General features: G+C 28.9%; 1 protein-coding gene across 1 annotated transcript in view; it reads left to right on the top strand.

Moving 5' to 3' along the window:
• Positions 1–22,056, top strand: part of LOC129955601 (ras GTPase-activating protein-binding protein 2-like) — a 37,580-nt gene that overhangs the window by 8,854 nt on the left and 6,670 nt on the right. Inside the window, exons 3-10 of the mRNA XM_056068237.1 lie at positions 2,140–2,221; positions 6,187–6,288; positions 6,470–6,638; positions 8,442–8,532; positions 14,866–15,080; positions 18,675–18,853; positions 19,616–19,903; positions 21,565–21,624. Coding sequence (XP_055924212.1) covers positions 2,140–2,221; positions 6,187–6,288; positions 6,470–6,638; positions 8,442–8,532; positions 14,866–15,080; positions 18,675–18,853; positions 19,616–19,903; positions 21,565–21,624 — 1,186 coding nt within the window. The remainder of the gene's footprint in view (positions 1–2,139; positions 2,222–6,186; positions 6,289–6,469; positions 6,639–8,441; positions 8,533–14,865; positions 15,081–18,674; positions 18,854–19,615; positions 19,904–21,564; positions 21,625–22,056) is intronic.

Below are 22,056 nucleotides of genomic sequence, written 5' to 3' on the forward strand. Positions count from 1 at the left end.
TTGCATATAAGCCAGTAACAGCGCTTCTACCCGAACAGCTGTTTTGGCAAAATCGTTTAGTTACTGGACTGCTAACCCAAAGGTCCCAGGTTCTATCCTCACGTGTCCAATACCTCTAAAGAAGCTTTAAAAGATTTGATTTAAAACCTCATGTATATTGTAAAAAATCATCGGGTGATGAAAAAATCAAAGAATTTTAAACATAAAATTAATACTAAAAGAACAATATAAAATTATTTTGGCTGCCATCTATTCATTAGAAGAAAAAAATATTTGCACTTCTGTTTTTTTTTTTTTTTTTTTTTACTGAATTGGTATCCTCTTTTGCGACCACCGCCCCTGAAAGGGTTAATCGAAAAGCTGTCAAGAGAATTACAAATTTTGAGTGTTAATTTAATGTCTTAATATCTAGATAAATTGTTTAAGATTATCGGTGTTTGTATTTAAATTACAAATGAAACTACTTGAGAATGAAATAACCAGTATTTCCCCTGCCCTCTTTTCGTCAGTATTAATGACTATTAAGAATTTCACTTAAAAATATATTTTCTGTGTGTGTATGCAATTATATTTTAATTGTATCTTCAGGAATATCTTTAAATGTTGATATGTATATAATTTGTACTATTTTAAAAACCTTACATTGCTCAGTTTGTATCTGTGTATAAAATCGTTGTGCCATCTGTGGGGGGAAAAAAATGTTGTATAACATTGTTGAGTGCCAAGCAGTTAGGAAGAGATGTGTGTACCATCGGCTCTGCTCAGTTTAATTATTGTGAAATACAGTCCAATAGAATAGTCTAATGAGTTTTGAGTTCTTTTTATGAGCATCAACTTCACATTTTATTGTGTTAAGTATTTTATCTATGAATATATACATCCAATTATATAACTGGAAAAAACTGCAGTTTGAAAAAAAAAACTCTTAATTGTAAAAAAGCAATTTTTTTGATATCTACTAATTCGTGGTATCTTTCTTTTTTGGTACTTTTCCATTACACTGGCGCAGATCTCGCCAAGCAGACTTTTTTGGCGACTTTAACACCTGTGCTAATATAATGGAAAAGTATCCTTTTTTTAAAAAAAAAATTTATACTTCTAAAACTTTTTATACAAAGGAGAGAAACAAGTTATGTTACAAGTTAAACCTTCAGTCAATATGTAGTTTATTTTTTTAACTATAGTTGGTGGTTAAAAGTTAATGCTATTTTAATATAGTTAAGCTTGATATAGTTAAGTTAATAATTTTTCTTATTTTGATGTAGTGATTTTATTTATAAATGTTTTTTCTATTAGTAGAATTTTTGTCTAGTTCTGATTTGTGTGTTGATTAACAATATGGTTTGGGGAAGTAAATAAACAAAAAAACAAATCATTTCATTTTTAAGTATTCTCCCAATATACATGTGTTTTTGTACTGCATCTTTCATGAGTAAATCTGACAAACAATTCTGAGATATGATTGGTTAGCCAAAAGTCAGGCTAGATGGGCAAACATCTTCGAGTGCTGATTAATATATTTGCAGAAAAGGGAAAGTGTTTTAGATAATTGGAACATATCTGAAATTCAATAAGTGGATTTTTTTATTTTCTGAGCATTAAATTTTGTTTTACATTGATTTTAATTTGAAGAGTATAACAATTTTTCATTCAGTTAAGAACATATTATACCATGTGCTATAAAACAGATACATTTAAAAAAAAAAAAAACGGAATTCAATCGGAAGAAATGATGGTCGCTGTATATTTCAAATTTATGAAATTGTTTAAGTTGAGGTTTGAGGCAAAGTATTAAAAGACATTTCACTTATTTATAAATGAGATAGGTGTAAAGTCAATAAATAACAAATTAGCATAATATAATCCATTGTTTGCACAGGATGTGGAGATAAAAACTCAACTATGGGCGAAATTGATCTGCATAACTTTGCATACTTTCAATTTGTCTTTGACACTGTTAGTTAGTTTAAAGTTATATGTTTTTGAGAATTTAAGAGTTTATTTTTTGTTGAAAGAATGCAATTATATTTTTAAGTAAAAATGGAATGACAAGATGGTTAGCTTTAATTTAGATGAAAATTTTAAAGTGAGACCTAGTGAAAAACAATTTTTAAAAAATAATTCATTCTTAAATTTCAGGTTCTACAACCATGACTCTTCTTTTCTACATGGAGGCATTGATAGACCTGGCCAGGAAACACGCCCTGTAGTTGGACAGCATGTAAGACAATTTTTCATAGTTTCTGTTTATTATTGTGTGAATATTTTTTTTTTATGACAAATTTTACAGTGATTTTATTTTATGCAGATCATTTTGTACTAAATGTTTGGTTTATCTGGCCTTTGTTCAAATAGAAAAAATTCTTATCTCTTGTGATCCTGGATATGTGTTATACATTTGTTTATTTATTTTTTTACTAAAACAAAGGTACAACAATAAATAATTTTATTGATATCTGATGTGATCATTAAAACATTTTTTATACAAGCCAGTAAGAAAAAATGCCTCAATTTCAAATGATATTGGTATTTATTCATGACAAATTGTTTTTTTTTAAGAGGCTGAATATAAATAATATTTTGCAGTAAAATTATATACTGATATGAAATATTGCGTACAAATGGGCTCTGTATCTTCATATAAATGCTCTGTAATGATTTTTTTAAAATGTATTTTTATGTTGAGTATTTAATTACAGCTCCTTTCCTTCCCAATTTTTAAATCTTTGCATTGCAATGGACTTTACTTGTTTCTCAAACCATAAAATTCAACTGTAAATGGGAGAAAAAGGTTTGATTCATTTTTAATAGATGGTAGTAAAAATCAAGCAGAACCATAACCTTCAAATGGGAAATTTGTTTTTCCTGGTTCAAAAACAAATTACTGGAGGAAAATTTCTACATTATTTTATTGTATAATAAATGAATTCTATATATTTGAAAGCATATATATATATATAGTCAAACATTCAACTGATCATATTTTGTATTGGGAATATATTTGTTTATTCATTTCCTGTTTTTGTTTGTGTGTGTGTGTGTGTGTGTGTATATATATAATATAATATAATAAAAATTAGTAATAAAAACTTTAGGAAAATAGAATCAAAAGTAAACCAAATATAATAAGAATCCGGCCTGAAGACTTTCTCAAGTGTCACCCTGAGGCAGGGATTTTTTCTGTGTGGAATCTAGACTTTTGTCCAACAGTATTATCCCCTCATGACCCAAAAATCTCCTGAAATTAAGGTCTGAGAGATGCACCATTTTTACAGGAAAGAGACTAAACAATAAATTAAAAGAATACGACCACCAATAAGCAAAACTATAATAACATAAAATAACCTATTTAATAACTCTTATAACCCATTATGAAAACAAAAAAAGAAAGAATACCAGCAGAAGACAAAAAAAAAATAATTTTTTTTACAAAAGGTGTTCATTCTTGTTTCCCGCCCTAAACTGTTTCTACTAATGCCATTCAAGGTAAAAATAATTGGAGGGTCTTGGCACCATCTATTGAGTTAGTTAATATGCAACGGAAAGTCTATTTTTATTTTAGGCAAAGGATTAATCCCAAATCATTTTATATTAAAATATTAATATTTTAGTAGTTTCTGGGAAATTCATTGTTAGTTAAATTTTTAATGAGATTATTTATTGCTTCAATATAAGAAATTTTGTTATTACAAACTCTTTTTATACTGTTAAATTGTGAGAAAATTAAATTTTGGAAAATTTTAGAGTTTAGATTAGAATGATAATTACAAAGTTTCATTATTTCAAAGCTGAATTCATCCCTTTTATCGTAGATGCTACCTTTCTGGATTTAAAAATTGAAATTGCTAATGACAAAACAATAGTTAGTATTGAAGCAACAAATAATCTCATTAAAAATTTAACTAACAATGAATTTCCTGAAAAGTACTGCAATATTAATATTTTAATAATAAAAAAAGATGATTTGGGATTAATCCTTTGCCTAAAATAAATAGTTAATATGCAATGGAAAGTCTAACTCAATAGATGGTGCTGAGACCCTCCGATTATTTTTACCTTGAATGGCATTAGCTGAAACAGTTTAGGGCAGAAAACTAGAATAAACAAGAAAAAACACTTTTTGTAAAAAAAAAAAAAAAAAAAAAAAAAACTGCTGCTGGTATGTTTTTTCCTTTTTGTTTTCATAATAGGTTATGAGAGTTATTTGTGCTGTATTGCATATAAGCCAGTAACAGTGTTTCTGCCCGAACAGCTGTTTTAGCAAAATCGGTTAGTTACTGGACTGCTAACCTAAAGGTCCCAGGTTCTATCCTTACGCGTCTCATAACGCACATTGGTGACCTCGGACGCTGAACCTTCAACCATCGTACAGCTGTTGTGGCGCCATCTACCCGCAACCAAAGTCGCCAGACTCACTTGGCGCAGCAAAGTCGTCAGACTCACGTGGCGCAGCAACCCTAAGTCGCCAGACACACTTGGCGCATCGGCACCCACAAAAACTCTCGCCATAACGCTTGGCGCTACTCAAATAAGGGTACGGCCCATTAAGACAACAGCTACTACTCAGTACATCACCACTCAACGCAATATCGTTCGTCTCCCCTTCGCCTCACTGGAGGGAGAGTACTGTGGTGTATCGTATATAAGCCAGTAACAGCGCTTCTGCCCAAACAGCTGTTTTAGCAAAATCGGTTAGTTACTGGACTGCTAACCTAAAGGTCCCAGGTTCTATCCTCACGCGTCTCATACCGCACATATTATATATGTTGTTTTATGTTATATTTTTGCTTATTGGTGGTCATATTCTTTTAATTTATTGTTTTGTCTCTTTTCTGTAAAATTGGTGCATCTCTTAGACCTTAATTTCAGAGGATTTTTGGGTCACAAGGGGATAATACTGTTGGACAAAAATCTGGATTCCTCGCAGAAAAAAAATCTCTTATTCTGAATTCTTGCTTGAGGGTGAGTCTTGAGAAAGTCTTTATGCCGGATTCTTATTAACTTGGTTTTTATTACTAATTGTCTAGATTCATCTGTGTGTTAGTAGCTGCATTTGCACTCTCTAAATACAATGGTTTACTTTTTTTTTAGTTTCCGAAATAATTTTAGATTGTTTCTATAATAGGTTTTAATTTCATAATGCTTATATTTTTTGGTTACTTATTTATATATAATATGGGGGGGGGATTATCTCAATTCAAGGAATATTTTGAGGAGGGAGGGGGTCGAGTTTTTGGAAATAACTGGCCCTTATTCTAGGTTTATGGAAGTTTTTTTGTCAATATATTTGGTTATCTTTATTTGTTTGATATGACTGTTTAGATTTTTTAACTATATATTATAGCTTATTTCTGATAGTAAATATATAATTTTAATGAAAATGACGAGAAAGTTATTATTTTCACACTTCACTGTAGTGGAGGCTTAGTTACATTTTTAAATCAACTTTAAAAAGTTAGTGTATTGTTAAATGTTAACGAAGTAGGGAGGTTGAATGTGGGGAAATTTTATAATAGGCAACATTTGTAAAATTGTAAGTATATATTTATTTTATATTGGTATTATAATTTTAAAATGTAAATATGTACGTTATGTATCTGTTGTAGATGCATAGTATATGTAGGCCTCCTTGTGATTTTTATCAAATGAATATCTTCATTGACTAGCATTCTTATGTTGAGTGTAGGCGTTTTGGCTCCAAAGTTTCTTCTTTGTAAAGGGGCCAAGCTACATAAATATAAATTCATTGTTTTTTGCACATCATACATTTTATTTTCCAGCCAATGTTTTATCACATGATTATGTTATAAATTATTTTTGTATTATTGGAACATCATACTGTAAAAAGATATAAATAAACTTGAAAGTATATTCTCTTCGAGATTGTAACTTGCATTCTGTTTGAGATTGTAACTCACCAGCCTGCTTACTATGGTAGGGAGAGAAACCCAGTAAAACTGCATATGGTCCAAATTAAAGAGGTAATTTTCTACACAGTTAAAAGAGGGAAAAGGCATTTTTGAGTTCTTAAGAGCCTGCAGTTACATTCATTGTTTAGTTTCTGAAACCTGAAGGTTAAGCTTCTAACCTCTACTGTTGCTCAGAGAATTATAAAGTTTTCATTATGGTTATTGTGCATGTGCACAAGATGTTCATGATTTTAATATTGCAAAAAAATTTTTGCAGGATATTCATGATCGTATCATGCAGCTAAATTTCAGAGATTGCCATGCTAAGATTCGACAAGTAGACAGTCAAGAAACTCTTGGGGATGGTGTTGTAGTTCAGGTAATTGATTGATTTTTTCAACAATCATTCTTTTTCATTGAATATTTTTGCTTATCCAAGTTACCGAATTTGAAGTAGTTCTGAGTTAACACTAAAAAAATTTGCTACAGTTATATGAAATAAACTGCATTGTTTAAAATATGTCTGCTTATATATCTTCTTGTTAAAAAAATTTTTTTAGGTTTCTGGTGAGTTATCTAACAATGGACAACCAATGCGTCGCTTCATGCAGACCTTTGTTTTGGTCCCCCAATCTCCTAAGAAGTACTATGTGAGGAATGACATCTTTCGTTATCAAGATGAAATTTTCTCTGAAGATGATAATGGTGAAATTGACAATGCATTGAATGGTAAGCATTCTGCAATTAGCAGAATAATATGGGATTGATACTATATCTATTAATAATTAAGGTGAATATGTGTTACTTTACAAACGCGATCATTTTACTTATAACTATCAGATTTGGCGCATGTCAACTTTTAGGATGGGAATGTGCATCTTAGAGCAATTATTTTAGAATTTTGAATAAAAATTTTGGCAGTTTTTTAAAATAACTTCAGAAAGTGTATTACACAATTAATTTTGCATCTTTGGCAAATTTAGAATTTTTCTAATTTTTATGTGGTATTATTAATGCCATATAATATTTGTGCTTTCGGCTCAGTTTTTTCCTGAATTTCAACAATTTTTGAAAAATGTGTCCATTTTAACATTTTTATTTTTTGACGAATCTTAACAAATTTTATATATATAAACTCTTTTAGATCTGGTATTTAAAATTTGTAAAGAAGGAGGGGGTTTCAAAATTTATTTATTAAGGGTCACCGATTCTATCATTTTGAAAACGATTTTTGCTTTTTCTCTTTTTATGACTTTTTTTCTTTGTGTATATGTGTTTTCCATTGAAGTCTTTCGATATGTATAGCAGTTTGTCCTGAATGCATAGCCACGTACAACAGAAACCATTGAAGTTAAAAACTTGGAATTTGACAGGAACCTACTTTTTGAGTATTTGAGATTACCAAGAATGGATTTTTCAAAATTTTTATTAAAAATTTAATTGAAAAAATATGAAAACAATGTCAATGTGTTTCTGCCGTAACATCAAAGCTTATTGTCACATTAAAGCTGTTTTTACTTGTTTAAAAAGATGACTTTCCAGTGATGCTAATTTTGTTTTAACAAATGTATTTTTTTTTTTTAATTTACAGATTTTTAGAAAATTAACTTTAGACACAATTTGTAACAGTTTTTATTGTAGCAAAATTTAAAACAATGTCTTTGCTTCATGAATGTATCGCATTAAACATGCTAATGTTGTGATAAAAAAAAGTGCTTTCTTCGCTTTAATTTAAAATCAGTTAGTATCGGAACTCTAAAGCAGATCACTGAATAAAGATTCCTTGCTTGTTGAGTGTTAAATTTTAAGACGATGGTATATATCATCTAGTTCTAGCTTCAAAAAACATTTTTGAAAAAATGCTTTAGCTGTCATTTTTTTTCCCCCTTCATTTTGTAAATTTGCTTCCATAACTTATGAAAATATTTGATTATGTTCTTCTGTAATTTTTAAATTTATTTCTGTATATGGATTAAAAAAAGCTGGTTTTATTAAATTTTCGAATTATGAAACATTTCAAAAACTTCTTTGCTAAACTGACTTTTTATAGTCTGAACAATTCCAATGCTGTTATTGTTTTAAAAGTTTTGATTTAAGAAATGTAACTAGATCATGAAATTTATGTCATTAATTTTTGGCTGTTTTGCTAATTTTCTGGTATCTAGTCTGGAATGCTTTAACTTTCAGCTTTATAAGGCTGCAAATAAGATATTAAAAATTGCTAAATTTTACGAGTTATTTATGCCTTTCATCCTAACCATCTTGAATTTTATTTGTTGCTCCCTATATAAAAATCAAAAGTAAAATTCTTGACCATATGCTTCTACATCAATGCCTGCATTTTCAGAAAGGATATATCCATCTAAATTATTTTTCTGTTAATTTTAAGAAATGTTGAAAATGAAGGTTATGCTGAAAATGAAACTCATTGTTATTGAATTTTAAATGAATTAGTGCTCACTGTGTCACCATTATAACTTAAATATTGACTAAATATAAAATTTTAAGCTTATAACAATATTAAATTTTTAGATATTGATGCTGAAGATGGTGGAAATCGGAATACTGGAAATTTGGATCACCAAGATGATAATGTTGGATATCATGAGAATGAAATTGTCAGGTATATTTGTCACTCGTATATCTCTTCCCCTTGTAGAACTATTACATTGTTCAGGAGTGTTCTGAAACTTTTTGTTTTTTAAATTTGGAATTTACATATTTTTCAATTGTTTATTTGCTCAGATTTTGTTATAAATATAATTGATTTTGTAGAAATTTAAAATAATAGATAATATTAAGGTGAAGATAAACTAATAATTCTTGTTTTTATAAATTTTTAAAAATTTATTCGTTTTATACTTTCAAGCTCTATGGAATGAAAGCTCTCTGGTATAGTTGCAACCGATTGTTTTTAATATTTAGACATTTTAGATTTTAACAATTTATTCCTTGTATCCGGTTTATTATATAGACAATATAATTTTTAATTGCGTGCATATCTAAAAAAAGTATTTCCTTTAGAATACGATTTAAAGGTGCAAAGACAAAATAAGCTAATGCATGGTGTTTGCTAATGCATGACTCTTAAGTTCATTTTAGTTAATAATAAAGATGCTTTATAATTTTTTTAATTTCATTTTCTGATTTCTTGAACTATACTAAAAATTCCATCCCTTAATCATGGTGTCTATGGATTTCATTTTGTCATCAGTTGAGAAATTTGGTAGAATATTTCAAATTCAGACAACTCAAAAATGTAAAAATTCATCTTTGGGTCATTTTCAAAATTCGGTGCCATTTGGAAATTGAAAAGACAAAAATAAAAAAAAATTTTAATTAGTAAATTTTTTTAATATTATTAAACAGACATTATTTTTGTATATTACTTGAATATTTTTGATACATTTTTTTTTCTTTTATATATTTTTAATTGATGTTTTTTTGGTCAGATATGATGAAAATTGTCATGTCTGTTACTGGACATTTTTCTTGAAATCTTTGTATTTAAGCTCAGTGTACAATAATGTAAAGCTATATTTAATATAAGTATAGAGTCATTTTACCCATATAATAAAGACTTTCGAATAAAAAAATATTTCTTATGGTATTTTTATACTTTTGTTTATCATGTCTGTTACTAACATAGAATTCTTATAAGGATTTTTTTTTAAATATAAAACACTATAAAAAACAATTAATACAAAATGTCTGTCATTTTTATATATACTAGGCAGAGTCAATTAATATGTAACTCTAATTGTAGCAATATTATGTCAATTTAAACTTTTTAAGGAAAATTTTGATATGGTAAGAGACATGACACAAAGTAACAGACGTGACACTGAGTAACAGACATGACATAAATTCAGGAGTCAAATTTTGATGTAAAGCTTGAAAGGTAGAATTAAGCTAAAATGTTTCTCTTTTAGTACATAACTTTTTACTATAAAATAATTAAAAAAAAACAAATATGTATATATTTGAAATTCACAGATACAGAATTGGAACAGGTGTACATTTTTTATTTTTTAGTATTTTCTTGAGTTACAATGCTATTTATTCAACATCATATTTGGAGAGATCCACCTCAAATATTGTAATTGGCGAAAAGAGCATCCAGTTAGATTCGGATTTGGAAGTTTCATTACAATATCTTCTGCTTCAATATTATATTCTTTATCATCCTCTCGAAAGGACTTTGCATGATTCCTGACTTTTTTTAAATACTTAATTGTATAATTGTTGTCCTGGCTGTCGATTATTTCTGAAACGAAATATTTTATCGATCGTTTACCCTCCAATTTTACAAGTACGAAGCTTCCTTCTTGAATATCTTGTTGAAAATTGTTGGATAAAGGAGAAGAAAACGATTTACAATTATTTTCTGCATTATTTATTGTCATGGTTGTGCTTTCTTGTTCATTTTCTTTTAAAGCAAATACATTTACTGTAAAACAGTCGCAGACATTTTTCTGTCTGCAGGAATAGTTTAAATCCCTAAAAAACATTGAGTCGTTCCCAAAAGAAAAAATCTGATTAACGCTCATCGTTCCTTTTAAAACCGGAATATCAGATGGAATTATTTTTTGAAAACATTTCTACATCTGTTTCACAGATATAATGAAGCTGAATGTTTGTTTTATTTATTAAAACATTAAACAGTTTTTGCATCGGGTATATCTGTCCCCTGTGCAACTATTTTGTCAGCAGCTCTCTTAATGGCTCCCCTTATTCCATCAGCAACACCCTTGCCATGACCAGCCTCAAAAAAAGACCATGATCCATACTTATAACCATTATTTGCTATATGCTCATTCAAAAGGAAGAAATTTTTCTTCTGCCGATATTGTGTGGTAGGGCCATCAGAAAAAAAGTGGATGATTTCAACTTCGGGGGAAATTCTCTTAAGCTCGTTGAATATTGGTTGAAGGTGAGCCCAAATTGCTGCAGGACCATGGTCGTAACATTCGGAGATTGTGCAGAACGAAATTGGTTCATGCTGGTTTCTTAGATATAAAACGTCAGTATGCAGAGTTGCCTGCTTTCTCGATCCTCCAAAATGAAATGCCTGCACTTCTGTAGCATGTTTGCACATGTAATTTTCAGAAAAATCAATGTGAAGCATTGCTTCATTCTGTTGTAAATTTTCTTTACAGTCTCTGTAAGCAGTATATTGTTGCCTTATATTAAAGACATGTTTTTTTAATTTCCACATATCAGAGTTTTGTTCCACATATCAATTTTGTTAATTCTGAAATAGTAGTCTCCATTGTTTCTTTTGACATTATTCGAATAACTGTGTTTTTTATCCCCATCACTATTTTTTTCTTTCTTTTCAATTTTCTGAGACCAAATCTGCCATTTTACCTTCTCAACTAAATCATGGGTGTTTGTCTCTACCTCTTTCCCTTTACATGTCTCACAAATTTTATACATGCATGATTTGCTATTTTCATTGCACGGTAAATTTTTGATCAGCTCACTGAGGTCTGCAGTATTGATAATTTTCAATCGATGTAGTGTTTGAGCTTTTAGGGATGCGTTTTCATGGATTATGCACAAGCATATATTTCGTCCATCAACTGAAGGAGCAATCACATAAAATGGTCTAAATCTCGTAAATGTAGTGTAAGAAATTTTTACAAATTTATTCTCCTTTACAAATTTTTTGTGTAGATTTTTCATACTATCTAAAAGATATCGTTTTTGCATTTTTATCTTCTTATGTGTAATTGTTTCCTTTTTTCCTGCTGTTGCCTTACTTACATCATCTCTCAAAAAGAATTTGGTAACTGTCTCTTAATTTTGATGCTTTCTTTGTCTGATTTCCGTTTTTGATAAATTGTGGAACCAAAATAACTCTTCTGGCCTGCTCTAAATAGCATGTACTTTTTTAGTGATGAATAGAGCATTAAATTTTGTAAATATCTTTTTTCGTGATTTGTCGATTTGCATATTTGTTTTTTAGGCAAGAACTAAAAGCGTTAAACAAAGTAACCTGCCGAACAACCTTAGCTTTACTGGGAGTTAACTGTACATTAAAACTTTCCTTTAAAGAACATTTGGCTTTTGATCTTGGGCTGTTACTACTAGAATGTTCTTCAACCTTTAATTTAGCTCTGCTCCATCTTTTTCTATACATATCAGTCTTAATCTTCAATTTTTTTATTTCATTTCTCAACTTTAAGTTTTCTCTGACAAATTTAGATCTATTTCGCAGAACTAGTTTTCTTCCTAATTTCTTGGCAGAAGTTCCTGAATTTACATCAGATGTTGTGCACGGTGTTTCAGAAGCTGCAATTTTCCTTGCTTTATTTCCTTTGTGCAGTTCTCCAGTATTTCCTTTGAGCTCTTTGAGCATGAGCAGATATTTCGGTTATTGGAAGCCTTTTTCTCCCCCTGAAGGGGGAAAAAAAAGTAATAAATAACCACTTGGGAAATGGTTTTTTCTATCTCATAAAAATGTTTCCGACAACAAGCATAAACAAATGTTATTAAAATTATCATTACTATACACAAGCATAAAAATTATTACACTTTTATAAATTGTTTTTAAAAAAATCCTATTAAAATAAAACTTAATTAAAAAAATATACAATGACTAATTACAAAAAAAAGTTTAATTACCTTTCACGATCTTTCCTTTTATTTTTATCTTCTTTTTCTGCATTTAATCGACGACGCTCTCTGTAGTTTTTGTTTTTCAGCTGGTGTCAGCACCATGATCTTAGAAAATAAAATAATAATAATTATTATTTAATTATTTTAAATACATTATTTATAGCAATCTTCAGTAACAATCTGAATTATTCATTAACTAATTTTTTAAGAGGAAAATTGATATTTTAATTAAATATGTTGATTTTTATATTTTAAAATTATTTCATGATATACAAATATTCTGATGATGTTTTAAGAGGTTCAAAAGAATGAATTGAAACCTGCATAATTCAGAATTATTTTTAATTCTTATTCCAAGACTGTGCAGATTTATGGATTGTACCAATATAGTATGTGTTTAATAAAGCAAATAATTTGATAACATTGCAAACATTAATCAATTCAGTAAATACAATGTGATAATAAAAAACAAAGAAGATAAGAGAAAAAATGAAAACTGTAACAAATATGCACTTTTAAAAAGTAAGAACTTACATTTATTCCCTTCCCTCCACCCTTAAAAAATTCTTCCTAAAATATCAACTAAAATTTAAACAAAACAAACCCAAAAATTGAACCATATTTCAAATCTTGAAACATGTCAAGTCTGTTACCAAGATTGTCATGTCTGTTACTATATAGAGTAACAGACATGACATTTCAAAGTACAAAAATTAAGGAAACTAAATAATTCCATAAAAACATGAAAATATATTTTAATTAAAATTAAAAATCTAAATTAATCAGTTGAATAAATAAATAAATATATTTTATACAAAATATTAAGGTAACAGACATGACATGCAATAAAAATACTTACTATAAAAAGGCTTCAGCTTCTTCAATCAAACATTCAAGATGGCTGCTTGCATTTCTTTCTTAGAACATGTTTCACTGGTATACATGTGTTGCCATTTCAAAATTTCAATCTTGTTGCTTAAAATGTTGAAAATATTGTATGGTAACAGACATGACTTAATGTCTGGACAGCTGTAATTGGTAAAAATTGGTAAAAATTCTTAATTAATTGGTAAAAATTCTTCTTAAAAGGTTATTAAAACCTTCTTTATAGCATAATTAAAAATATATTTCACAATAAAAAAAATGCCAGAATAAAAATTTTAATTTTTGGAAAGTTAATGCAGCAAAAAACATTTTGAGTTTTATGATTTGGACAGCTGAATTTTTGTTTCCTCCCAACTTCTTTATTAGAAAAAAAATAAAAAAAACAGATGAATTATTTTAATTTTATTGTTTCTCCACTGGAAATTGCCTGCTAAAAAGCATGGTAAAAAGAAAAATCATTTAAACTTTATAACATCTTGTAAAAAAAAATGTGTTTCACATGGACAACAAATGGCACCGAATTTTAAAAATGACCCCTTTTAAAAAATGCTTTTTTTTTTTTTTTTGTTATAAATATAACAAGTTTATTTTCCTTCAAATTATTTTGATTATGCTATGCTTCTGTTTCAAGTCTACATTTTCAGAATAATGTACATCCAGACCAATCTTTTGCTAATTTTAGAAAATGTTAATTTTTAAAAAGTAAACTTAATGCAAAGTGTCATTATCAAAAAATATTTTTATTTTTTCTTAGATCTAAAAGGCAGACTTTGACAACTGAAGATGTTAGATAAATAGGAAAATGTAGAAAATATATATCTGAAGTTTTTTTTAAAAAAATTATTCAAAACTCTCCATTATTATAATAATTAAAAACACTCTGCTTGGAAAATATATGGGTCAAGTATGTGTGTATGTACTGTGGATTTACGTTTTTCAGTTAAAAGTGTTCTGAGTCTACAGCAGTTTCTCTATGCATCCTGGTATAATGGCATTAAATGAACCATTGTAACATGGTGGATTTTGTAATTCCCCTTCCCTTTCTTTAATATTGAAAATTTTCTGAACAATTGAAATGGGAGAGAACAGTATAAAAAATAATTATGTAGTTGTGTAAAATCATGATTCCATTGTGGTTTTTTTAGTAAAATTATGAATTGGGTTTTTTGCAGTAAAAGCATGAATTACCAATTTTGTACAAAAATTGCAAATTTGTGTGACATGAGCGTAATATCACTTTTAGGTAAAGATTTATATTGAAATTTAATCATAATCACCTAAGAAAGGCTGTGTAAGTTGCATACTACATTCTATTCACTACATGAAGTAGTGCATTAAACATGTGCTGTGGGAAATTGCAGGAATAATAGAAGGATAGGTGTTGCTTTTTGTGTATGCATGTTTACTGATATTTGTTGCAAAATCTATAAATTTAGTATGTTTATAGAAATGGCACAGTTTATGCCAATGAGACCATGAATAAGTACCAACAGCAAGAAAGTCCCCAACCAGAAATAGAGGTAGAGTCAACCAAATCAGATTGGGAGGATGAAGAGGATCTGGAGGAAGAAGAAGATTTAGAGGAGGAAGAAAATCAAGGGGGTCGGCAAACTGAAGAATCTGCACCAGAAACTATTGAGAATCCTCCAGCTATATCTCAAGGTATCTTTTTTTCTTTTAATTAACAGGGTACATAGCATCATGAAAAGTGCTTAAATTTGAAAACCGTTTTTAAGCACCTTAAAATTTGCTTAATTTTTTTCTGAAGCAAGAAGAAAAATTATTTTTGTTTTGTTTCCCCACATGCCGATAAGCATCCAAGCATATGATTGTAAAGGTTGTTTGCCAAATGTATTAAGAAAGAAAATCAGCAAAAGGTGGAAAGTTCCAGGATGAATAGGTCCAGGACTTCTAACACATATTAAAATACCTTTTAATGAGCCCTTTCTTTCCCCTCTCTCTATTTCTGTGTATAACTGTTTATTGAAATACTGGAATGGTTATCTGAAAGCGAAGTACAAGATGGGTAATGGGCCTTTCTTGTTGAGATTCAAAAAAGCATTCGAACTTCAATTTTTAGTGTTTTGGATGTTGAAGAATTTAAGTTAAGATAGCTTTCTTCTTTCATATGTTGTTAAAAAACAATGCATGGATTGGTCCAATCAACAGAAAATAAGAATACAGCAGAATGAATTTGATATATGAAACAGATATACTGAACATGGGTGACATTTCTCTAAAGACATTTACAGTAAAACCTCTTTATAGTATATTACACATTTGATCATCATTCTCATTAATTTGTTTCTTTGGTGCCATACATCGAACTATCAGATTTTACTGCACTTTATTGAATCATAATTAATATCTATATGCAATTATATTAATTGATTACCTAAAATCTAATATGGTGAGATTTTAATTCGAAGACATAAATATTAAATTATCACGATTTCTTTCATGTTTTATAAATGTCCCCACCCATTTGTAAATTATTTTTTGGACTAATCATGCCCAATTTAATTTTTACTAAGGGGGGGGTTGCTGGATCTGATACTTAAAATTTTTTAAGACGTAAAAAAAGTTTTCCAGAGCTTTTATTCTTTTGGTTCCAGCTCTTTCTCTCTCGTGCCATTGCTGCACAGTGGTATGCCTCTGAAACCATCTAAAAAGATGTCAAGTATGAAGAACTTTTCTTTCAAGATGTGATTAGGAAAAAATGTGTATGTTGTAGACAGCTTTCATACAACAAATTTATGAAGGCATTTTGAATTTTATTTTTTGCTTGATGAAAAATAAATTAAATTTGAAAGTACTGAAAAAAGGCTTTAAAAATGTTTTTGTACATAAGATTAATACTAACTAGGGTGCTGACATCTACAGGCAATTATTAGAACATTATTTTAGAGCCTTTGGTTTTCTATCAGAAACCATCACGCATTTAGAAATAATTTTTAGAAGGTGGTGGTTCCACTGTGAAATCACCGTGTGTTTAGATAGTTATATAGTTTGCCCATTTCTGAATGCTACTATTCTTTTCTGTTAAGAGAAATGACTTGAAAATATTTAGAAAATAAATTTATTATGTTCTCAATTTCATGGCAGTTTTGTTAGTCTTATGATGTTTTAGTTATTAGTCTTATAAGACTGCAAATGAAATTACTAAATATAGTGAATTAATGAACTTTCTGTCCCAGTCATATTGAATCTTATTTCCTGTAGCACGTATAAAAATCAAATACAAAAACTTTGGTCATGCTATGCTTTTACATTAGTATTGCCATATGATGCGAAATATGGAATGATTTATTCATCTAAATGGTTTGTTAATTTGAAAAAATATTAAGATATCAGAATTCCCCCCCCCCCCCTTATTTAAATTGTCTTCAGTTTTTCATGTTAATTTTTTATTTCAATTTTACGATCATTTTTTTGTTTTGTCAAAATCAAAAAGGCATAATTTGTTTAACTTTGGAAGACGTAAAAATACAGAAGTACTAAAATTTTAAAAATACGCATTTTAATTTTTTTCAATTAAAAAACTTATATTTTCATAAAATAAAAACATCCTCTGCTTAGAAGAAGAATGCAGATTTACATGTGCAAAGGGTACTTTTTTGCTGTGGTGTTTAAAATTAATTTTTGCAACAATTTCTCACTACACACCCTGATTAATAGTAGTTCCCTTTATTTTGATTTATTTTATGTAAATTTTAGGTACCTCTAAATGATTTGATGCTAATAAAATTTAGTTGCAAGTAACAGCTAGCAACTTAAACTGTTAAATTTACTAAAAATAAATTTTTTTTAATTTCAGTAATTTTTTAGAATGCCTTAATTGGTTTTTCTTTGTGAATAAAATTTCCAAATATTTAAATCTTTTGTCTTTTGTGTGTGAGTTTCTGTTAAAAAATATTTGACTTTTTTTTTTTTTTAATGAAATTTATTGATTGCACAAAGATGAGTTAAAGTACTTTTTTAAAAAAGAAATTAATAGTTGCAAATTATACTTCAGTTTTTATTTGCTGATTTATTCATTAATATTTTAAATTTAAGAGTATAAAGGAAATGATTTCTGGCTGTTCAATTTAAGAGAAAGCTATGTTGTTCCATTTGATGGAACATTGTACCAATAGCTCTGAAAAGTGACTAAGCAAGCACAGCATGAAAATGAGTAAAAATATCTTGCTTACGAACAAAAAAAAATTATTTTATACCTATATATACTATTGATGCATTAAAAATAGAACTATAATTCTTTTATTATAAAAAATCTAAATATATATAATCAAAGTATTTATACAATTATATAAAGATATAAAGAGAGAAAAAAATTCAATGCAGTTCTATGCAAAGATGACCAAAGCTTTTATTGGATAGTAATAAAACGTTGAAAATTGAGGCGTCCAAAGTAGATTTCAGTCATTTCTGACCTTACATTGCAGAATTCCTTGAATTGAGTTCATTTTCTATCAAAAGATGAATAGGAGACAAAAACACTGTTTTTCCGCCGTAGTTGAATCTTAAAAATTGCAACAGAAATTATTTGTTCGTCCTTTCTTTGCTTAAAGTGCTTCCTTATAATATACGTGAATGAACAAGAGATTTATATTTTATCTTTAAATTAAAAATTTAATATTTTTAATTAATTTTGGATTAATTTCTTCATGCCATTGTTGTAATGATGGTTTGTTCAACTGATGCATTTCTAGAAATCTTGGCAATGCCCATAAAAGGCGTGGGCAACCCCTCTGCCCCCCCCCCCACGATATTGTATGTGTTAATAGATAAATGAAATTTGAGGATTGTCTCAGCATTTTCAAAAATGGCTCTTGTGCTTATAAAGCTTAACACTACCAATATACCATGAATAAGATAGGAAATATAGCAATACTGTACAAGAGTTGCAATAATTAAAAAATGTTGTACATTACTAATAATAACATTTAAAATATAATTTGCATTTTAAAATGGCCTAAAATTAATTCTGCAGTAAGTTCTGGAAGTTATTGGTGAAAACAGCAAAATTATTCTTAGGTTTTTTTTGTTTTTTTTCCCCATGAAATTGGGGGGGGGGGGGCTGTTCCCAGAAATGCATATATTTTTTATCTAAAGTATATCTCTGCCAATTTTGGTACTTTCAATATACAAACAGTTAAATCTTCTAGCTGCATGCTGATTATTTCATTTTTATTATTATAAAGGTTAGAGGTAAAAAACTTATTGCTTGAAATTAAAAAAAAATTAATTTTACAGAACCAAAGACTTATGCTAATATGGTAAGCAAGAATGCCAGTGCTGCTACAGTCTCAGCTGTATCCAATGCAACCTCCCCAGTCTCTACTTTACCGCATAAGGTTGATGCATCACCTTCTTATCACAAGGGAGAAGGAACTCCAACTTCTGTCCAAGGGCCCAGAGACAAGAATGAACTGGTAATTAGGGTTTTTCCCCCCTACTTATCAGCAAAGTAATTATGTTGACTAGAGTTCAAAGTTAAAGAAGTAAAGAGTACTTTTATTTCTCCATTATTGATATACGAAGACGTATATAATTTTAAAAAATGGCCTTGGGTTCAGATCATTGAGTTGAAATTATTTGGATTTGATTTTGTTAGCTATTATATTCTGTGTTCATTGATTTTTGCATCATTTCCTGGAAGAGTGGGACCTCAAAGGCATATTTGATTCAAGGGAGACAGGCCTCAAGACCCTGAGGTATTCTAGTGGTTTGAACTGCCTTGCCAGTTGATGGCAAGTATTTTTCAAACCTATAATATTGCAAAACCCAGTCAGTGTTAGGACTACTGGTTTTTCATGAGGCATGATTATTTTTTTTTAATAAAGATACTTATAATAAAATTTTTAAGATAATCAAATCTCATTCTTCAACTGTTATTTATTTCAATGACCTTTATGTATCTGACAGTCCTGTTTGAAAATAGTATGCAGCATGTATTTCAGTAATTTCTTGGTGCATTATTGAAGTAAAAAGATATTGTGGTATGTGTGCTTTTCTCTTTATATTGTTTTATGTTATTATGGCTAGAAAATAAACTAATTAAATGATTTTAAATGAACTTATTGAAAAATTAACTCATCTTGAATTTAAATTGTGTGATTTTTTTGTTTTGTTTGTATGGTTTGTTTATATAGACTATGAAAAAGTCTTTGTTATATGCTTTTATTTTATTGTAGGCCACTGCTTCCTTCGGACAGTCTGGCATTCGAGCCTCACGTCCTCGTTTGAATTCTGGTCGTGCAGTGAGTGGTGGTGAACGCTCTCCTCCAGAAGATGCAGAGGGAAGCGAGCGCAGGAAGTCGAGCTTTATTCATTATCCTGACTCGCAGCAATTATTTGTTGGCAATCTTACTCATTCCATTACTGAGGAAGAACTGAAGGCTCATTTCACTCAATTTGGCAAGGTATTGGACATGCGCATCAACACCAAGCAGACTCAGAAAATTGGAGGGGGGAAAGTACCTGTAAGTGTTGCTTTTAGTACTCATATTTTTTTGTTTGCTTTTGTGAATGCATTAAAGAAATCTCGTTGGCATCTTAGGTTTTGAATAACAATATTGTTAGTTTTATATGTATGTTAAATAATCTTCCATCACTTTTCAGATAAACATGATTGATTTAAATAAATATAATAAGTATTTAGAGCAATTATTGTTTTTTTTTTTTTTTTTTTTCAATTTATAATCTATTGTTAGTCTATAAATTGAAATGTGAATGTTTTGTTTGTTCGAAATCGGTAATCTTCGAAAGTTCTTCACCAAATGCTTTGAAATTTTGGTGCAACATTGCATACAAATACGGGCAGATTTTTATATACTTCAAGGTCAATGCTGTAACAAATAAAAAAATGTTTTTACTGTTTTTGATAATGGATTCCAACACCATGGCACTGTTTTACATGGTGCTATCTGTTGGAGGTAAAAGCAACACATGCTATGCTAATTATTTTATGATTCCTTTTCAGTGTTAGAATTGCATTGTTAAATTGAATTTTGATTTATTTTCACCTTAATTATTTTTGGCTCCAACTGTATAATAAAGTCACATCAAACAAAATTGGTGGTATAATATCAGGAATGCCATGCCACAGGAAGAACAAGGAATTTAACAATCATCTAAAAAAGGGCTGGGAAAATGCAGGGAATTTTAAGTTAAGGTGAGGACTGGTACAGTTGAAAAGACATCTTCGCCAATTATAATGGCAAAAACCAAAGTAGGGAAGGAGAAGAAAAAAAAAAGTTTCTATTCATCTTGAAGACAACCAAAGAGGAGGAAATAAGACGTTTCTGCCTATTTGGAAGCAGTTTAGATTTGCAGAAAAACACATCTGAGACTTTGTGGGTTAATATTAAAAAATTTCTGATGCAAAAAAAAGAAAAATGGGATGCATTTAACACAAGCAATATTACTTAATTTTCTATATGTCCCCATTTGTGATTATTGTTCAATTCTTTTAGTATTGATTGATTTCATTTTTCTGAATATATCGGTTATCTATTGTTTTGTTGTACCCATTTTTGCTGATAATGAAAAGTTATTGATAACATGCAATCCAGTAGAATAGGCAATGAATGATTTGATTCAAAATTCTGTCTTTTCAAACATAAAAAATAAATCCAGTAAAATGGGGGGGGGAAGAAAGGAGAAATTTAGTCTATTGAAATTATTTTAAATTTTAAAAAATGAGATATGAAATATTTCCAAATCAAATCAACTAGTATCTTGCCAATGTATGTTCCCAAACTCCTAATTGGGTTTCAATAAACCAATTTATGAAATTGAAATAACTATTTTAACTTATATTGATATCTGTGCTTTAAATTAAACTAGGTATTAATGGGCCAAAATCATATTAGTATCAGAAATCCTTTTTCTGACTTTTATAAAAGTCTTTTGTCATTATGTCAACACCTTCATGAAATATAGCAGTTAATCTTTAATTTTCATGTAATTTTTTTAGATTTTAAGAATTTTCTTTCATTTTTATAAATAGTCGCTTTTAATTTTGTATGGTGAATTGTAAAAGCAAAATATCAAAGGTAATAAATAAATATAGTCATTATGTTTTCTATATTTCTTGTGTGCAATTTAATTTTTTTTTTTTTTTTTTTTTTTTCCCCTTCAGAATTTTGGCTTTATTGTTTTTGATGATGCTGAATCTGTGCAGAAAGTTTTGAATGCTCGAGTAAGTAGATTACTTTCTGTAATAATAGACTTTAAATTTTTTTTTTTTCAAGGGAAAGCTGAAAATTTTTATTAAAAGCATTTAATTTAGAACAATAAATCTAGAACAGAAATAAATCTAGAACAGAAATTTTATTGTAATGAAGATTATTACGGTTGGGGGAAAAAATGTTTTTCACTGCTGCAAGATTTGAAATACATGCAAAAAAAATTTCTGCTACTGCTTGAACTCAGTATATTACTATTTCGTATGAAAAACATATATTAAATCATTTTGTCCTTTTTTAAAAAAATTACCCAATTCTAAAAACTTTTTGGTAAATTTATTTTCAATCTTTCTAGTACTTATTGATTATAATCTTAGGTCGGCAATTTATTTTCCTTTAAAAATCTGTAATCACAAGATGATAAGGAATATTCTGATTTTTTCTTG

This window comes from Argiope bruennichi, chromosome 2, assembly GCF_947563725.1.
Source record: "Argiope bruennichi chromosome 2, qqArgBrue1.1, whole genome shotgun sequence".
NCBI lineage: Eukaryota > Metazoa > Arthropoda > Arachnida > Araneae > Araneidae > Argiope > Argiope bruennichi.